Source organism: Cherax quadricarinatus, chromosome 45 (genome assembly GCF_038502225.1).
Source record: "Cherax quadricarinatus isolate ZL_2023a chromosome 45, ASM3850222v1, whole genome shotgun sequence".
NCBI classification, from domain to species: Eukaryota; Metazoa; Arthropoda; class Malacostraca; order Decapoda; family Parastacidae; genus Cherax; species Cherax quadricarinatus.
In genome coordinates, this window is record NC_091336.1 from 16,524,805 (window position 1) to 16,544,182 (window position 19,378).

General features: G+C 43.8%; 1 protein-coding gene across 1 annotated transcript; it reads right to left on the reverse strand.

Moving 5' to 3' along the window:
- Positions 1 to 202: 202 nt before the first annotated feature.
- LOC138854003 (mucin-5AC-like) lies at positions 203 to 18,607 on the reverse strand. The gene is made up of 2 exons (XM_070094334.1): positions 15,941 to 18,607; positions 203 to 296 (listed from the first exon to the last, which is right to left on the reverse strand). The coding sequence occupies exon 1, from the start codon at positions 18,074 to 18,076 to the stop codon at positions 15,941 to 15,943; it is 2,136 nt and encodes a 711-aa protein (XP_069950435.1). The 5' UTR covers positions 18,077 to 18,607; the 3' UTR covers positions 203 to 296.
- Positions 18,608 to 19,378: the final 771 nt, after the last annotated feature.

The window sequence follows — 19,378 nt, forward strand, 5'->3', positions numbered from 1 at the left end:
TTACACTTTTCCCTCCCCCTCTACTTTGGTACAGTCCATTACTGTCCCAATCTTTACTCACCCTCCTCCTCCTATCTCCAATATGGTCTCCCATACATCTTTGAATTCAGAAACACTTGAAGCCATTTCAGAATATATTGCAGAGACTAAACCTTCAATGGACACTGATTCACTTCCTGTTCCTTCTCTTCCCTCTCCTCCATCTTCGCAACGCTCCGTTCCTTCGCTACTTGAACATCTTCCAATGCCACCACACGTTGACTTTTCTAACCCCTCTAGTCCGTAGGTGCCTTTACCTACAGATTCCTGATATTTTCTTCATCGCCAATCATGGCCTATTTACAGTGGAATATCCGCGGCCTCAGGGGTAATCGGGGTGAGCTTCAGATGTTGCTTTCCAGGTTTTCCCCAGTTGGTGCTTGCTTACAAGAACCAAAATTACACTCGGCTGTTTTCCAACCTATCTCAGGCTATAATTTATTGTATTCTTCGGATCCTTTCTCAGATGGGACCTTTAATGAAAGTGCCCTTCTTCTACGCAATGATATTCCGTACTGTCAACTATTTGTCCATACCTCGCTGCATTACACTGCAGCCCGTATCCACTTGAATAAGTGGTTTACAATATGTTCTTTATATCTCTCTCCTTCTCGAGCATTTTCTATCCCAGACTTTGCCTTTCTTGTTTCATCCTTACCACCACCACTTCTGTTACTTGGTGATTTTAATGCCCACCATTTCCTCTGGGGGGGGTCTCATTGTGACTCACGTGGCATTCAGTTGGAGGCTTTTCTTGCCTCTCACCCCCTCCATGTTTTAAATACGGGTACTCCCACCCATTTTGATCCTCGTACTCATACTCTCTCTTGCATCGATCTATCAGTCTGCTCTTCCTCCACTGCACTAGACTTCACCTGGTCTGTTCTACCAGACTTACATGACAGCGATCATTTTCCGATCATTCTTACTTCTCCTTCCTATTCACCACCTTCCCGTAGCCCTCGCTGGCAATTTGATCGGGCAAATTGGGATCTTTACTCACACCTCACTGCTTTTAGTGAGGTTCCTTCTTCATCCTCCATTGATGAGCTCCTACACATCTTCTCGACATCAGTTTATACCGCAGCTTCTCATTCTATACCCCAAACCTCAGGCAGGCATTCTCAGAAGTGCGTGCCTTGGTGGTCTCCTGCTTGTGCTCGTGCAGTACGTTTGAAACGTGCTGCATGGGGCAGGTACCGGTACAATAGAACCGCTGAGAGACTTGTTGATTTTAAGCAGAAGCGTGCGATCGCTCGCCGTGTCATCCGTGAAGCTAAACGCACTTGTTGGCGAGACTATGTTTCCACCATCACCTCTGCTTCTTCTATGAGTGCAGTCTGGAAAAAAGTGAGGAAATTGAGTGGTAAATACTCTCCTGACCCGGCTCCTGTTCTACGGGTCACTGGTGTTGATATAGCAAACCCTCTCGACGTTGCCATTGAACTTGGCACACATCTGGTCTGTATTTCCCGAGGGCTCCATCTATGCCCCTCGTTTCTTTCCTCAAAGTCTGCCAGAGAGTTAGTACCCTTGGACTTTTCTTCTCTCGGAGAAGAACAGTATAATGTGCCTTTTACACTTCAAGAACTGGAGGCAACGCTCTCAGCTTGCCGATCATCGGCAGCTGGGCCTGATGACATTCATATTCGTATGTTACAACATTTACATCGGTCAGCCCTTGTAGTCCTCTTACACCTCTTCAATCTTATTTGGGCACAAGGAGTTCTTCCCCAGCTGTGGAAATCTGCCATTGTTCTCCCTTTCCGCAAACCGGGTACTACAGGACATGATGCCTCCCACTATCGCCCCATCGCTCTTACAAGTGCAGTTTGCAAAGTGATGGAACGCCTCGTAAATCGACGTTTAATGTGGTATTTAGAGACTCACAACAGTCTCTCTGCTAGTCAATATGGCTTTCGTAAGGGTCGTTCTACCATAGACCCCTTACTACGCTTGGATACGTATGTTCGTAATGCCTTTGCGAATAATCACTCAGTTATTGCCATATTTTTTGACCTTGAGAAGGCATATGACACAACTTGGAGGTATAATATTTTGGCCCAGGCCCATTCCTTAGGCCTCCGAGGCAATCTACCATCCTTCCTTAAGAACTTTTTAACTGACAGACATTTCCGTGTTCGAGTCAATAATGTTCTTTCCCCGGACTTCGTCCAAGCTGAAGGTGTCCCTCAGGGATGTGTTCTAAGCACAACACTTTTTCTCCTTGCTATAAATGATTTGGCCTCTGTTCTTCCACCCAATATTTGGTCATCACTCTATGTTGATGACTTCGCTATTGCTTGTGCAGGCGCTGACTGTCACCTTATTGCAGTTTCTCTCCAGCATGCGGTCGACTGTGTTTCCACTTGGGCCACCACACATGGGTTTAAATTTTCAAGTACCAAAACTCACCAAATTACTTTTACTAGACGCTCTGTTATCTCCGATCATCCTTTGTATCTCTATGGCTCCCGTATCCCCGAACGTGATACAGTCAGGTTTCTAGGCCTTCTCTTTGACCGTCGGTTAACCTGGAAACCTCACATTACCTCTCTGAAGGCAACTTGTCACAGCCGGCTAAACCTTCTTAAAACCCTTGCTCATCTTTCCTGGGGAGCTGATCGTCGAACTCTGCTTCGCCTACATTCAGCCCTCGTTTTATCGAAACTCGATTATGGTGACTAGATTTATTCCGCGGCCTCTCCTGCTACTCTCTCTAGCCTTAACTCTATCCATCACCAAGGCTTACGTTTGTGCCTTGGTGCTTTTCGCTCTTCCCCTGTTGAGAGCCTCTATACAGAAGCAAATGTTCCATCCTTGTCTGATCGCCGTGATGCCCATTGCCTTCGCTACTATGTACGCTCTCACGATCTACACAATCCTTCCATTTATAGAATGGTCACCGATATTAGTAGACATTCTTTATTCGTTCGCCGCCCCTGTTTGCTCCGTCCCTTTTCTCTTCGCCTACATTCACTCTTGTCTTCCCTTCAGTTACCACCTTTATATGTTCATGTAGCATCTCACTTTTCCCTACCCCCCTGGGAAGTTCCAGCTGTTCGGGTCTGTTCTTTCTCACTCCCTTGCTCGAAAGCTCAACTGCCTACGGTGGCTTCCCGCTCTCTTTTTCTTGATCACTTCCATTCCCATTCTCATGCCACTGCTGTGTACACAGATGGCTCTAAGTCTTCAGACGGCGTCGGATTCGCAGCAGTGTTTCCGGACAGCGTCGTGCGGGGACATTTACTATCTTCAGCTAGCATTTTTACTGCTGAACTGTATGCCATTCTTGCAGCACTTATTCGTATCGCATCTATGCCTATGTCATCATTTGTAGTAGTCTCAGACTCCCTTAGTGCTCTACAGGCTATACGAAAATTTGATACATCTCATCCCCTAGTTCTCCGTATCCAACTTTGGCTACGCCGTATCTCTACCAAACATAAAGATATTGTTTTTTGTTGGGTCCCTGGTCATGTCGACATACAGGGCAATGAACAGGCAGACACTGCTGCGCGGTCAGCAGTACATGACCTACCAATTTCCTATCGAGGTGTCCCATTTCTTGACTATTTTGCTACAATAGCTACCCACCTTCGCACCCGTTGGCAACAACGTTGGTCAACTCTGCTCGGTAACAAACTTCATTCTATTAAACCGAGCATAGGTTACTGGCCGTCTTCTTGTCATCAGTGCCGAGGTTGGGAGACCACTCTCTCCCGCCTTCGCATTGGCCACACTCGTCTTACTCATGGGTATCTCATGGAAAGGCACCCTGCTCCTCTCTGTGAGCAGTGTCAAGTTCCAGTATCGATTAGCCACATTCTGTTAGACTGCCCTCTCTATCAACGAGCACGCAGAATTTACCTCCAACGTCGTCTTCGTTCTACTACTCTCTCTTTACCTTCCCTTCTTGCTGATGGACCCTCCTTTAATCCTGACTCTCTCATTGACTTCTTGACAACGACTGATTTACTCCACAAACTCTGATGATACTTTTCGCACTCCCCTCAGCCCTTTCTAGTTCAGTCTCTTGCTGCCCTTTACCCTTTCACCATCCACTGCCCCGCTGTTATCCGTAACCTATTACTCATTCATCTCCCTTTTGCCACCTGATCCCCTCGCTTCCTTCCTGCCCTGCAGCGCTGTATAGTCCTTGTGGCTTAGCGCTTCTTTTTTGATTATAATATAATATGAAATGGTATAAAGTCAAACAAGAACTGCCCCCCCTTTTTTTTTTTGTCAGTGTACAAAATAAAGAGGTATATTATTCCTTAATATTTATTCACTATTTACAGTCGATTAGACTTCCATAATGCATAGTGGCAACAGTATCACAAAGAGCATGTTTAGGTTCAGATAAATTAGAAGCTGAGGTTAAGTGGTCACAAGGGTAACATGGGATTTGAAGTCAAATAGGCTAAAAGGCACATTAAAGAAATGGTGTAAAAATAATTAAAAATAAAGCAAGGGGTAATAAATGGGAATTGAGAAGGGTAATAAATGGGAATTGAGATTTTATGGGATAAAACAGGAAAATGAATTGTAAACAGAACAGAATGCTTAAAATTGGATAAGGTATAATGTCTTGGGCATCTGGATCCATTAACTCATAAAGATAATTCCTGTAAAATTTTAAAAACTCTTACTTAATGTGTTGCATGAGTCTAACATGAAATATCTTGAGCTACACTATACAGCAGACCCTCATATTACACGGTACTTACGTTCCTGAAAATGCCGTGTTAGATAAATCCGTGCTATATGAAATGAACTTACGGGAAAAGTAGGGTTATGTTCCTGGCACCCCCCGAAAATGCCAAACAACTTTTTTTTTAGATATCCAGATCTTACAAAAATAAAAATGATATTGTTTTTGTTGCTTAAGACTACAACAAAAATATTATTAACCTTAAATTGTGGTTGGTGTATGTCAGTGATTGTGAAGAGAGTGGAGATGCATGGTGTGGCCCTATTGGGCTGAGGTGGATGGTTGTTGGTTGTCGGCAGAAGTGGATGGTTGAGGTTCTGGTACTCAAGTCGATGGTTGTATTGGAATGTGCATAAATTCTGTAATATATCTCTGGCTTCTTTTACCCTGCAGTACATTATACATTATTCCAGAAGCTTGGTACTGCTAAGTTGGAGTCAGAGTCCATTGAGGCAACTAGTTTTTCATCACTTTTCTTGTATAGTAAGTTTATTCAGGTATACACAAATAGTTACATAGAATTATCATACATAGCAGTATGTGTGTAGAGAACCTAGGATAACCCAAAAAAGTCAGAGTGACTTATTTCCATTGGGGTCCTTTTACCTTATTATAATATAAAGGTTATAATATTTTCTTATTATTCTATAATGAAGATAACATTTTATCATACTAAAAAGACTATGTACTACACGAGGGTCATTGAGACTATCTACAATACGAGGGTCATTACTAGGAATGACTAAACTCACCGATGCTGTGGTTGTATTAATGATGATGTATTTGGAGGTAAAAATACAACTTTTACATGTGGGATCACATCCAGCAAAGCTTCTGGATGAGTACGGGAATTATCAAGAATAGAGAGCCTTGAATGCAAGGTTCTTGCTGTGCAGGTAAAGCTTGACCTCAGGAATAGTGATGCTTAAACCAGTCAATAAATATTTCCTCTGTCATCCATGCTGACTGGCTGACTTCCAAATTAGTGGTAGAGTTTTTATCTACACCTTTCAAAGCACGAGAAGAGTGGTAAATAACCATGGGCTTACACTTGAAATCACCTGACACATTACCGCAAAGGAGCAAGGTGAAACAATCCTTTGCTGCCTTGAAGCCTGGTGCACTTTTCTCTTGCTGACTGATACAAGTTCTTGTTGGCATTTTCTTCCAAAAATCACTTGTCTAGTCAGCATTAAACACTGTGTGGCTTGTAGCCACCCTCAGAAATAATTTCCTGAAATTCAGCAGGGAAATTACTTGCTGCTGTATGATCAGCTGAAGCACTTTCACCAGAAAACTTAATATTATGTATGTAACTTAACCCCTTTTCTTGCAACACTTGTGTGCCTACTGGGTGTCATGATTGCTTGGCAGATACAAGATATGGAAATTAAAATATCAAAACTATCCACAAACACAGCTAGCTCCTAGAAGAGAACGTTCCTAAACGAGTATGAATGGAAGGCTGGGATGGGGTGGCAGGGGACTGTGGTAGGACTACCCTGCAGAGACAGTGGTTTCACCCACAGCCAGGTGGCAGCCTGAGCTGGGGAAATATCCTGTGGGTGATACTCCAAATTTTTTCCCTCCCACAAACTGTACCGTGTTATGTTAATTTTATGAAGTGTTGTATAAAATTATGCTGCAATTTTTCAATAGTGTCATAACCAAAATGTGCCAAATAAATCTGCGTAATAAGGGTCTACTGTAATGTTCAGTTTCTCTCCTGAAATCTGGAAGGAAGCCCTCCAAAACAGAAAACTCTGACAACACTTAATTAACTTTAGTTCAAGAATACTACATCAAACTGAGTACCCTTAAGAATACAAATATCACAACCAATTTTAATTAAGATTCTTTACATCATTTTATATACAGTATGTGGAATTAGGCAGTTTGAAAGGTCATCTAAACTGTCCTATCTGAGTGCCTCTGCAAAGACAGTGATTATGTATAAGTGTTGAATGATTAAAGTTTTTTTTCTTTCTTTTTGGGTCACCCTGCCTCGGTGGAAATGGCCACGTTAAAAAAAAAAAAGTGGAATTAGCTTACTATAAAGTCCTCGAATAACACAGTGGACAAGTTCTATTAAATGAAATCTTGCTAACAGGACTGAAGAACAAATGAAGAAGTAGATCATGTTCTAGAGATAAAAAAAAATCCAAGTCTTGTAATTCATCCAAAAAAGGTTCCCCATTCTTTACAATGTCACTTGTTCATTGATCTGGAAGTTTGTGGAGGGGATTAATGTACCCATGTAAAGTACCTATGCATTATTATTATTATAATTAAAAAGAAGCACTAAACCACAAGGGCTAAGTACCCATGCAAATATGTAGCAAGAGGTATCAGCCATCAAAAGCCACATTTCCTTACCAAATTGTACCAAACATATGGGAACCTACCATACCTATACCAAATACAGTGGTACCCCAAGTTTTGGCCATAATTCGTTCCAGAAGGCTGTTCGGGTGCAGTTACTGAACGAATTTGTTCCCATAAGGAATAATGTAAATTAGATTAGTCTGTTTCAGACCCCCCAAAAATACTTACAAAAGCACTTACAATAATATACTTACATAACTGTTAGAGTTGGGAGCTGTACAAAACTTGGAGTACCACTGTACGTATATTCTAGATGAATATATTGAAAGTAATAACCAAGAAAAGTATAGCTCTATTGTACATTAATAAAAGTGGGAGAGATTATTCATATTGTTGGTTAAGGACTATGATCCTACGATCTGTACACGAGCCTGGCCTGCAGCGTGGAGGGCCATTATGGCATATTTTCTATTAACCCTATCAACTTCAAATAAAAATATTTTTCCTATCGGCAATGCAAGATCATCCCTCAATACACAACCTTTTTATTTAGTTACTTTTCATGCACAATCAAATCAACATCTTCAATAATTGTGTAAATACAGTAAGGTAGATAAATGATTTAGACACAGGAATGTGTAACTGCAGTGTAGCCATGAGTTACTAGCCTTTATGAACTGCAGGGTAGTGGGGAAACAGCCTGCGTCACGTTCAAATGGGATTTGGCATTCAAATTGGACGGATACATATTTTCCTGTAAATTTACAGTATGCTATACTGGTCTTCCTCACGGAGAGTTCAGGCTTGGGTACAACAATTCAATCGTGTTTTAATGAAAAATTATACTTAGGACTGCACTGCATATGCTAAATAACACTGACATTTAACTAGAAACTATTTGGCTAAGAAATTGTTCACTTTATTACCATGTCAATTACAGCATACAATACTTTTATACAAACATATTATGGCAAATATCAACAGTACATACCTGTTCTTATAATTAACAAGTGTTAGATATATCCCAAAATGGCAAATAGATAAGTGAATAAATTATAACAAAAAGTGTTAACATTTCCAAACCTTCCATCACTGTACATAGATTCTTAAATGTACTAAATACACTATAATACTGTACAGCATTAATATTGCAGTTTATAAATTAATCAACTTATGCACCTATGTATGGCATTCACACTCTATAAATAAACAAATGTATATCTCAAGAACTCCACAGTACGCAGCACCAAAGCAATTGTATACAAAGATATTGAAGTGATTAATAGATACTCTAGGGCAAGGACAGACAGAAAAGCCATTATATTCAAATTAGAAAATATGGACTACCATTGAGTACTCTAGTAAAAGTTATGTTTTTTTCAGAGTATAATAAGAATAAAGTTGATTTATATGGGCTTTCAGGCAGAGTTGGTCAGAAAATCTGAACTGCCTTTATACATTTTTTTTTAAATTTCTATCATGCATTAACATGTATTTTTGGTAAAACAACACTATACAATTCAGCTTAATCCTACTCCACCTACCTTCAATCAACTTAACTTACCAAACATTTTTCATTCTCAGGCTGATTGTTACAGTTATTGCAATTATGAATTTGCAATGCTTGTTGTTTTATAAGGAAAGATGGAAAGCCATCCAAAAAGCATGAAATATACAATATGTGTACTCGTCTATTTGCATTTGTATGGTTCAGGTCTTAGCTCCCATGTTTACACATTTTAATATATATGACGAGCTGTTGGAGAGAGAGCAGGGTAATATTTTGTGAAGGGATTCTAGGAAACTGGTCATGATTATTATTATTATAATCAAAAAGAAGCGCTAAGCCACAGGGGCTATACAGCACTGCAGGGTAGGGAAGGAAGCGAGGGTATTGGATGGCAGAAGGGAGGAGGGATGATCAGTAGGTTACAGAAAACAGCGGGGCAGGGGATAGTACGGGGGTAGAGGGTAGCAAAAGATTGAAGTAGAAAGGGCTGAAGGTATCAGAATTTGTGAAGTAAGTCAGTTGTTGTCAAAAAGTCAATGAGAGAGTCTGGATGAAAGGTGGGTCCATCAGCGAGAAGGGAAGGTAGAGAGAGAGCAGCAGAGCGAAGACGACGACGGAGGTAAATTCTGCGTGCTCACTGATAAAGTGGGCAGTCCAACAGAATGTGGCTGACTGATAATGGAACTTGGCAATTCTCACAGAGAGGAGCAGGGCGCCTCTCCATGAGATATCCATGAGTAAGACGAGTATGGCCAATGCGAAGACGGGAGTAGTCTCCCAACCTCGACACTGGTAATAAGAAGACGGCCAGTAACCTATACTCAGTTTAATAGATTGAAGTTTGTTGCCGAGCATAGTAGACCAACGTTGTTGCCAACGGGTGTGAAGTTGGGAAGATATTGCAGCAAAATAGTCCGTAAATGGAATACCTCTACATGAAACTGGTAGGTCATGTACTGCTGACCGCGCAGCAGTGTCTGCCTGTTCATTGCCCTGTACGTCAACATGACCAGGGACCCAACAAAAACAATATCTTTATGCTTGATAAAGATACGGCGTAGCCAAAGTTGGATACGGAGGACTAAGGGGTGAGGTGCATCAAATTTCTGTATAGCCTGTAAAGCACTAAGGGAGTCTGAGACAACCACAAATGATGACACAGGCATAGATGCAATACGGATAAGTGCTGTAAGGATGGCATACAATTCAGCAGTAAAAATACTAGCCGAAGATAGTAAATGCCCTTGTATGACGCTGTCCGGAAACACTGCTGCGAATCCTACACCATCAGAAGACTTAGAGCCATTTGTGTACACAGCAATGGCATGAGAATGAGTGAAAGTGGTCAAGAAAAAGAGAGCGGGAAGCGACCGCAGACAGTTGGGCTTTCGAGCAAGGGAGAGAGAAAGAACAGACTCGAACAGCTGGAACTTCCTAGGGGGCTAGGGAAAAGTGAGATGCTACATGTACATAGAAAGGTGGTAATTGAAGAGAAGACAAGAGCAAATGAAGGCGAAGAGAGAAGGGATGGAGTAAACAGGGGCGACGAACAAATAAAGAATGTCTACTAATATCAGTGACCATTCTATAAATGGAAGGATTGCGGAGATCATGAGAGTGAACATAGTAGCGAAGGCAATGGGCATCACAGCGATCGGATAAGGATGGAACGTTCGCTTCTGCATAGACGCTCTCGACAGGGGAAGAGCAAAAAGCACCAAGGCATAAACGTAATCCTTGGTGATGAATGGGGTTAAGGCTAGAGAGAGTAGCAGGAGATGCCGCTGAATAGATCTGGTCACCATAATCAAGTTTCGATAAGATAAGGGTGGAATGTAGGCGAAGGAGGGTTCGACGATCAGCTCCCCATGAAAGATGAGCAAGGGTTTTAAGAAGGTTCAGCCGGCTGTGACAAGTTGCCTTCAGAGAGGTAATGTGAGGTTTCCAGGATAACCTACGATCAAAGAGGAGGCCCAGAAACTTGACTGTATCACGTTCAGGGATACGGGAGCCATAGAGGTACAAAGGATGATCGGAGACGACAGAGCGTCTAGTGAAAGTAATTTGGTGGGTTTTAGTGCTGGAAAATTTAAACCCACGTGTGGTGGCCCAATTGGAAACACGGTCGACTGCATGCTGGAGAGAAACTGTAATAAGGTGACAGTCAGCGCCTGCACAGGCAATAGCGAAGTCATCAACATAGAGTGATGACCAAATATTTGATGGAAGACTAGAGGCCAAATCATTAACCCTTTGAGGGTTTTCGTCGTACTAGTACGTCTTACGCGTAGGGGTTTTTGACGTACTAGTACGCATAAATTCTAGCGGCCTCAAATCTAGTGGGAGAAAGCTGGTAGGCCTTCATATGAAAGAATGGGTCTATGTGGTCAGTGTGCACAGTCTAAAAAAAATCCTGCAGCACACAGTGCATAATGAGAAAAAAAAAACTTTGACCATTTTTTTGGAATAAATCAGCGACTTTGCAGTGTATTTTTGTATGGTATTTATTGTTGTATTCTAGTTTTCTTGGTCTCATTTTATAGAATGGAAGACATATTACAGAAATTGAGATGATTTTGGCTGGTTTTACAATGAAAGGTGCCTTGAAATTGAGCTCAAAGTAGCAGAAATGTTCGATTTTTACCAAACTTCAAAAGTAAACAAATCGTGCCAAGCGTGCAATACACGTCAACTGGTGAGTCTAATATTCTTTCACAAGTGCACCAATAATATTTATACCATTTTTTACACTAATGCAGTAGTCTGAATAACAGTAAATCTTATATTTTTTGTGAGAATAAAAATTCAAAATGGAAAGCAAAAGATTATAAGAGGGGCCTTGAGACGTGACTAATGACTAGAGGAAATGTCATTTTAGTGCCAGGAATGTCTTTCTTGTTTATTCTGGACCCTATTCGGAAATTGGCATCTTTTGAAATTTGTGTGAAATTGGCAAAATTGCTAAATTCTGACCACTGTACTGGATAGTTGAATTTCATAAATGGGTGGTTTCTTGCACCCATTCGATAGAAAAAATGGAGTTCTAGCGAAATATTCATGTTTTTTGTCGACTAGTACAGTGAAATTGGCCGAAAATGGGGCTCAAAGTGGGCAAAATCGCCGATGCGTAAACATCGCCGAGACCGCTAACTTTGCAAGAGCATAACTTCGTAAGTTTTCTATCAAATTTCAAACTTTTGGTGTCTTTATGATCGGGAAAAGATTCTCTATCTTTTCATAAGAGAAAATAATTTTTTTTTTTTTTTAAATTTGGCCGACCCTGAGAACGAGTTTCGGAGAGGGCCTGTCGACCCTCAAAGGGTTAATAGCAAGGAGAAAAAGTGTTGTGCTCAGAACACATCCCTGGGGGACACCTTCAGCTTGGATAAAGTCCGGGGAGATTATTATTATTATAATCAAAAAGAAGCGCTAAGCCACAAGGACTATACAGCGCTGCAGGGCAGGAAGGAAGCGAGGGCATCAGGTGGCAAAAGGGAGATGGATGAGCAACAGGTTACGGATAACAGCGGGGCAGTGGATGGTGAAAGGGTAAAGGGCAGCAAGAGACTGAACCAGAAAGGGCTGAGGGGAGTGCGAAAAGTATCATCAGAGTTTGTGGAGTAAATCAGTCGTTGTCAAGAAGTCAATGAGAGAGTCAGGATTAAAGGAGGGTCCATCAGCAAGAAGGGAAGGTAAAGAGAGAGTAGGAGAACGAAGACGACGTTGGAGGTAAATTCTGCGTGCTCGTTGATAGAGAGGGCAGTCTAACAGAATGTGGCTAATCGATACTGGAACTTGACACTGCTCACAGAGAGGAACAGGGTGCCTCTCCATGAGATACCCATGAGTAAGACGAGTGTGGCCAATGCGAAGGCGGGAGAGAGTGGTCTCCCAACCTCGGCACTGATGACAAGAAGACGGCCAGTAACCTATGCTCGGTTTAATAGAATGAAGTTTGTTACCGAGCAGAGTTGACCAACGTTGTTGCCAACGGGTGCGAAGGTGGGTAGCTATTGCAGCAAAATAGTCCAGAAATGGAACACCTCGATAGGAAATTGGTAGGTCATATACTGCTGACCGCGCAGCAGTGTCTGCCTGTTCATTGCCCTGTACGTCGACATGACCAGGGACCCAACAAAAAACAATATCTTTATGTTTGGTAGAGATACGGCGTAGCCAAAGTTGGATACGGAGAACTAGGGGATGAGATGTATCAAATTTTCGTATAGCCTGTAGAGCACTAAGGGAGTCTGAGACTACTACAAATGATGACACAGGCATAGATGCGATACGAATAAGTGCTGCAAGAATGGCATACAGTTCAGCAGTAAAAATGCTAGCTGAAGATAGTAAATGCCCTCGTACGACGCTGTCCGGAAACACTGCTGCGAATCCGACGCCGTCTGAAGACTTAGAGCCATCTGTGTACACAGCGGTGGCATGAGAATGAGAGTGGAAGTGATCAAGAAAAAGAGAGCGGGAAGCCACCGTAGGCAGTTGAGCTTTCGAGCAAGGGAGTGAGAAAGAACAGACCCGAACAGCTGGAACTTCCCAGGGGGGTAGGGAAAAGTGAGATGCTACATGAACATATAAAGGTGGTAACTGAAGGGAAGACAAGAGTGAAAGTAGGCGAAGAGAAAAGGGACGGAGCAAACAGGGGCGGCGAACGAATAAAGAATGTCTACTAATATCGGTGACCATTCTATAAATGGAAGGATTGTGTAGATCGTGAGAGCGTACATAGTAACGAAGGCAATGGGCATCACGGCGATCAGACAAGGATGGAACATTTGCTTCTGTATAGAGGCTCTCAACAGGGGAAGAGCGAAAAGCACCAAGGCACAAACGTAAGCCTTGGTGATGGATAGAGTTAAGGCTAGAGAGAGTAGCAGGAGAGGCCGCGGAATAAATCTGGTCACCATAATCGAGTTTCGATAAAACGAGGGCTGAATGTAGGCGAAGCAGAGTTCGACGATCAGCTCCCCAGGAAAGATGAGCAAGGGTTTTAAGAAGGTTTAGCCGGCTGTGACAAGTGGCATTCAGAGAGGTAATGTGAGGTTTCCAGGTTAACCGACGGTCAAAGCGAAGGCCTAGAAACCTGACTGTATCACGTTCGGGGATACGGGAGCCATAGAGATACAAAGGATGATCGGAGATAACAGAGCGTCTAGTGAAAGTAATTTGGTGAGTTTTGGTACTTGAAAATTTAAACCCATGTGTGGTGGCCCAAGTGGAAACACGGTCGACCGCATGCTGGAGAGAACCTGCAATAAGGTGACAGTCAGCGCCTGCACAAGCAATAGCGAAGTCATCAACATAGAGTGATGACCAAATATTGGGTGGAAGAACAGAGGCCAAATCATTTATAGCAAGGAGAAAAAGTGTTGTGCTTAGAACACATCCCTGAGGGACACCTTCAGCTTGGACGAAGTCCGGGGAAAGAACATTATTGACTCGAACACGGAAATGTCTGTCAGTTAAAAAGTTCTTAAGGAAGGATGGTAGATTGCCTCGGAGGCCTAAGGAATGGGCCTGGGCCAAAATATTATACCTCCAAGTTGTGTCATATGCCTTCTCAAGGTCAAAAAATATGGCAATAACTGAGTGATTATTCGCAAAGGCATTACGAACATACGTATCCAAGCGTAGTAAGGGGTCTATGGTAGAACGACCCTTACGAAAGCCATATTGACTAGCGGAGAGACTGTTGTGAGTCTCTAAATACCACATTAAACGTCGATTTACGAGGCGTTCCATCACTTTGCAAACTGCACTTGTAAGAGCGATGGGGCGATAGTGGGAGGCATCATGTCCTGTAGTACCCGGTTTGCGGAAAGGGAGAACAATGGCAGATTTCCACAGCTGGGGAAGAACTCCTTGTGCCCAAATAAGATTGAAGAGGTGTAAGAGGACTACAAGGGCTGACCGATGTAAATGTTGTAACATACGAATATGAATGTCATCAGGCCCAGCTGCCGATGATCGGCAAGCTGAGAGCGTTGCCTCCAGTTCTTGAAGTGTAAAAGGCACATTATACTGTTCTTCTCCGAGAGAAGAAAAGTCCAAGGGTACTAACTCTCTGGCAGACTTTGAGGAAAGAAACGAGGGGCATAGATGGAGCCCTCGGGAAATACGGACCAGATGTGTGCCAAGTTCAATGGCAACGTCGAGAGGGTTTGCTATATCAACACCAGTGACCCGTAGAACAGGAGCCGGGTCAGGAGAGTATTTACCACTCAATTTCCTCACTTTTTTCCAGACTGCACTCATAGAAGAAGCAGAGGTGATGGTGGAAACATAGTCTCGCCAACAAGTGCGTTTAGCTTCACGGATGACTCGGCGAGCGATCGCACGCTTCTGCTTAAAATCAACAAGTCTCTCAGCGGTTCTATTGTACCGGTACCTGCCCCATGCAGCACGTTTCAAACGTACTGCACGAGCACAAGCAGGAGACCACCAAGGCACGCACTTCTGAGAATGCCTGCCTGAGGTGTGGGGTATAGAATGAGAAGCTGCGGTATAAACTGATGTCGAGAAGATGTGTAGGAGCTCATCAATGGAGGATGAAGAAGGAACCTCACTAAAAGCAGTGAGGTGTGAGTAAAGATCCCAATTTGCCCGATCAAATTGCCAGCGAGGCCTACGGGAAGGTGGTGAATAGGAAGGAGAAGTAAGAATGATCGGAAAATGATCGCTGTCATGTAAGTCTGGTAGAACAGACCAGGTGAAGTCTAGTGCAGTGGAGGAAGAGCAGACTGATAGATCGATGCAAGAGAGAGTATGAGTACGAGGATCAAAATGGGTGGGAGTACCCGTATTTAAAACATGGAGGGGGTGAGAGGCAAGAAAAGCCTCCAACTGAATGCCACGTGAGTCACAATGAGACCCCCCCCAGAGGAAATGGTGGGCATTAAAATCACCAAGTAACAGAAGTGGTGGTGGTAAGGATGAAACAAGAAAGGCAAAGTCTGGGATAGAAAATGCTCGAGAAGGAGAGAGATATAAAGAACATATTGTAAACCACTTATTCAAGTGGATACGGGCTGCAGTGTAATGCAGCGAGGTATGGACAAATAGTTGACAGTACGGAATATCATTGCGTAGAAGAAGGGCACTTTCATTAAAGGTCCCATCTGAGAAAGGATCCGAAGAATACAATAAATTATAGCCTGAGATAGGTTGGAAAACAGCCGAGTGTAATTTTGGTTCTTGTAAGCAAGCACCAACAGGGGAAAACCTGGAAAGCAACATCTGAAGCTCACCCCGATTACCCCTGAGGCCGCGGATATTCCACTGTAAATAGGCCATGATTGGCGATGAAGAAAATATCAGGAATCTGTAGGTAAAGGCACCTACGGACTAGAGGGGTTAGAAAAGTCAACGTGTGGTGGCATTGGAAGATGTTCAAGTAGCGAAGGAACGGAGCGTTGCGAAGAATGGGGTTGTGAAGATGGAGGAGAGGGAAGAGAAGGAACAGGAAGTGAATCAGTGTCCATTGAAGGTTTAGTCTCTGCAATATATTCTGAAATGGCTTCAAGTGTTTCTGAATTCAAAGATGTATGGGAAACCATATTGGAGATAGGAGGAGGAGGGTGAGTAAAGATTGGGACAGTAATGGACTGTACCAAAGTAGAGGGGGAGGGAAAAGTGTAAGGGACTGGAGATGAAGTGTGGGGGGGGACAGAAGAGGTAGAAACCTGGGAGGTGACAGAAGAGGGAGAAACTTGGGAGGGGACGGGGGTGGAAGGCATAGTACGAGGAGGAGGGTGAATCTCCACACTTGTAATAGAGCCAGAGAGAGGGGAAGAACTAGGTACAGAGACTGGAAAGGTAACGTGTGGAGGTGGAAGAAGGGAAGGAAGGGGCAAAGAAGATTTGAGCAATGTGGATTTTTTGGACTTCTGAGTAGAGGGGCGATTGGTATTAGGTGTCGTACGAGGTCTTGTCGATACTGGGGCTTGTGAGGAAGGACGCGAAGATGTGAGAACAGACTGAGTTGTAGTCGGGACGTCAGAGCCAAGGACAGCAAAAGGATTAGATGCCGTAATGGCTATGGGAGGGGTAACAACAGAGGAGGCTGCAGAAGATGGGACCCCAGAAGTGGGGGGATGTTTGGAAACACGAGAATAAGAAACACGGGGTAGTCTCCCTTGGAGGCGGAGATGAGTAACTGCCATAGCATAAGGGAGACCTTCTGCCTCTTTGAGGCAACGGATTTCACGTTCATTTAAGTAGACCTGGCAACGGCGGGAGTACGAAGGGTGAGCTTCATTACAATTAAGGCAAGATGGAGGTTGACTGCAAGATGTATTAGAATGGTTGTCGGCACCACAGACTGGGCATTCGGCCATAGATCTGCAATATTTCGCTGGGTGACCAAAACGCCAGCAATTTCTACATTGTTGCGGTGTAGGTATCACCTTTCGAACTTGTAACCGATGTCCCGCGACATATACAGAGGACGGGAGTTCTCGGCTGTCAAAAGTTAAACGAGCCACATTGCAAGGGTAACGTCTCCGCCCCCGGGCAGGAAGGACATAAGTGTCTACTTTGAGGATTGGGAGATCCTGGAGTTCCAGCTGTTCAAAAATGTCATTGCCACATGACTGGAAATTCTGTTGGACTATGGTATGGGGCAGAATGACAGTACCACTACAAGAATTGAGAGAAAGATGTTTTTCAATAGTGATAGGAGTAGTATCGATATTCGAAAGGAGAGAAAGATCATGAGCTTGGGTAGCATTCTGGACAGTGACGATGCGCGTACCGCTCTTGAGAGCGTGAAATGAAATATCTCTGCCAACATGACGCAGGAGCGCTTTGGCAATACTATGGTCAGAAAGGTAGGCAGAAGAAGAAGTTGGTCTTAAAGTAAAGAATTTAGTCCATTGTGTGGTCCGAAACTGAGCGTGGAGAGGGAGTGCTTGACGTGTCGGTCGTTTCCGAGTAGAATGGGAAGGTAACGACGGAGCATCATCAGGAGATTGACGTTGGCGTTTAGGAGTAGGACCGGAGTTGGTCCGGCATGAAATGGGTGGGCGATTCGAAAATTGCCGTACCGTAGAGGGAGAAGCCGGAAGCATAGTCAAAGGAGAGCGGAGTTCAGACAAATCGAAGGAGTCAGTCGAAGCCCCGGTACCTGAAGCGGGTGAGGAAACAGCACCAGCAAGAGGTACAGGGGCATCAGGAGTGTCCGAAGAGTGGTCTAAACACAAGGCAGGGTCAGAATGGGGTGCGGTATCAAGAAGGGGCCCGGGGGTAGTGGTTTCATGGACTAGGGCTGCCATGGTTAGGTTACTCCTTTGCTTTTTGTTTTTAAGAAAAAAAAAGAAAGAAGAAAAGAAAATAAAAACAAAAAAAAGAATAAAAAAAGGGGGGAGCGGGGAGGAATAGTTCCCAGGAGGAATGAAAGGGCCGGAAATCTCCCTCCGCGCCCAAGAGGACTCGACACCGCTAGTAGCGCAGATGCAGCATGGAACCCGTGCCATACCCTACCCTTCATGCCAGTAAACCAGCAATCCGGGATAGCAACCTCACATCTGCCGAGCTACCTCGGTGGACAAAAGAGAGGGCGGCCGGATATCCGCCACAAAGCATACCTCCTTCAGCCACCACCCCCGGAATCCGAAAGGTGGCTTCCAGAGATACACCCGTCGCCCAAAAGACACCCAAAGCTACTCCGGGATACCGGAGAGGGATCGGGACATCCCTAGGCAATCCAGATTCCACGGCAAACTACGCCACCGCCAAGAAACCTCAACGGAATGGGATCGACCCCGGTGTCCTTTCCCCTACCTAGGAACTAGCGCGCCTGTGGGAGAAATCACGAAGGCTAAAAAGAGGAAGGGCAAAAGGGAGGGGTGAGGAGGAGGAGGAGGAATGGAAAAAGGGGAGGATGGGGAGGATGGGATAGGGGAGGGGAGAATGGGGGGTAATTAGGTTCGGTCTGAGGAAGAAGACCGACAGGGCTAATTCCTCAGACCAAGAGCCTCTTCACCACGCCAAGGAGCCCCCCTTGAAGAGGTTTGAATTTCATAAATGGGTGGTTTCTTGCACCCATTCGATAGAAAAAATGGAGTTCTAGCGAAATATTCATGTTTTTTGTCGACTAGTACAGTGAAATTGGCCGAAAATGGGGCTCAAAGTGGGCAAAATCGCCGATGCGTAAACATCGCCGAGACCGCTAACTTTGCAAGAGCATAACTTCGTAAGTTTTCTATCAAATTTCAAACTTTTGGTGTCTTTATGATGGGGAAAAGATTCTCTATCTTTTCATAAGAGAAAATAATTTTTTTTTTTTTTTTTAAATTTGGCCGACCCTGAGAACGAGTTTCGGAGAGGGCCTGTCGACCCTCCTTGAACACAGAGCTTGGAAGTCCGGGGAGAGCACATTATTAACCCAAACACGGAAATGCCTGTCAGTTAAAAAGTTCTTAAGGAAGGATGGTAGATTGCCTCGAAGGCCTAAGGAGTGGGCTTGGGCTAAAATATTATACCTCCAAGTTGTGTCACATGCCTTCTCAAGGTCAAAAAATATGGCAATAACTGAGTGGTTATTCGCAAAGGCATTACGAACATACGTATCCAAGCGTAGTAAGGGGTCTATGGTAGAACGTCCCTTACGAAAGCCATATTGACGAGTGGAGAGACTGTTGTGTGTCTCTAAATACCACACTAAACGTCTATTTACTAGGCGTTCCATCACTTTGCAAACTGCACTGGTAAGAGCAATGGGACGATAGTGTGAGATTTCATGTCCCGTAGTGCCTGGTTTGCGAAAAGGGAGAACA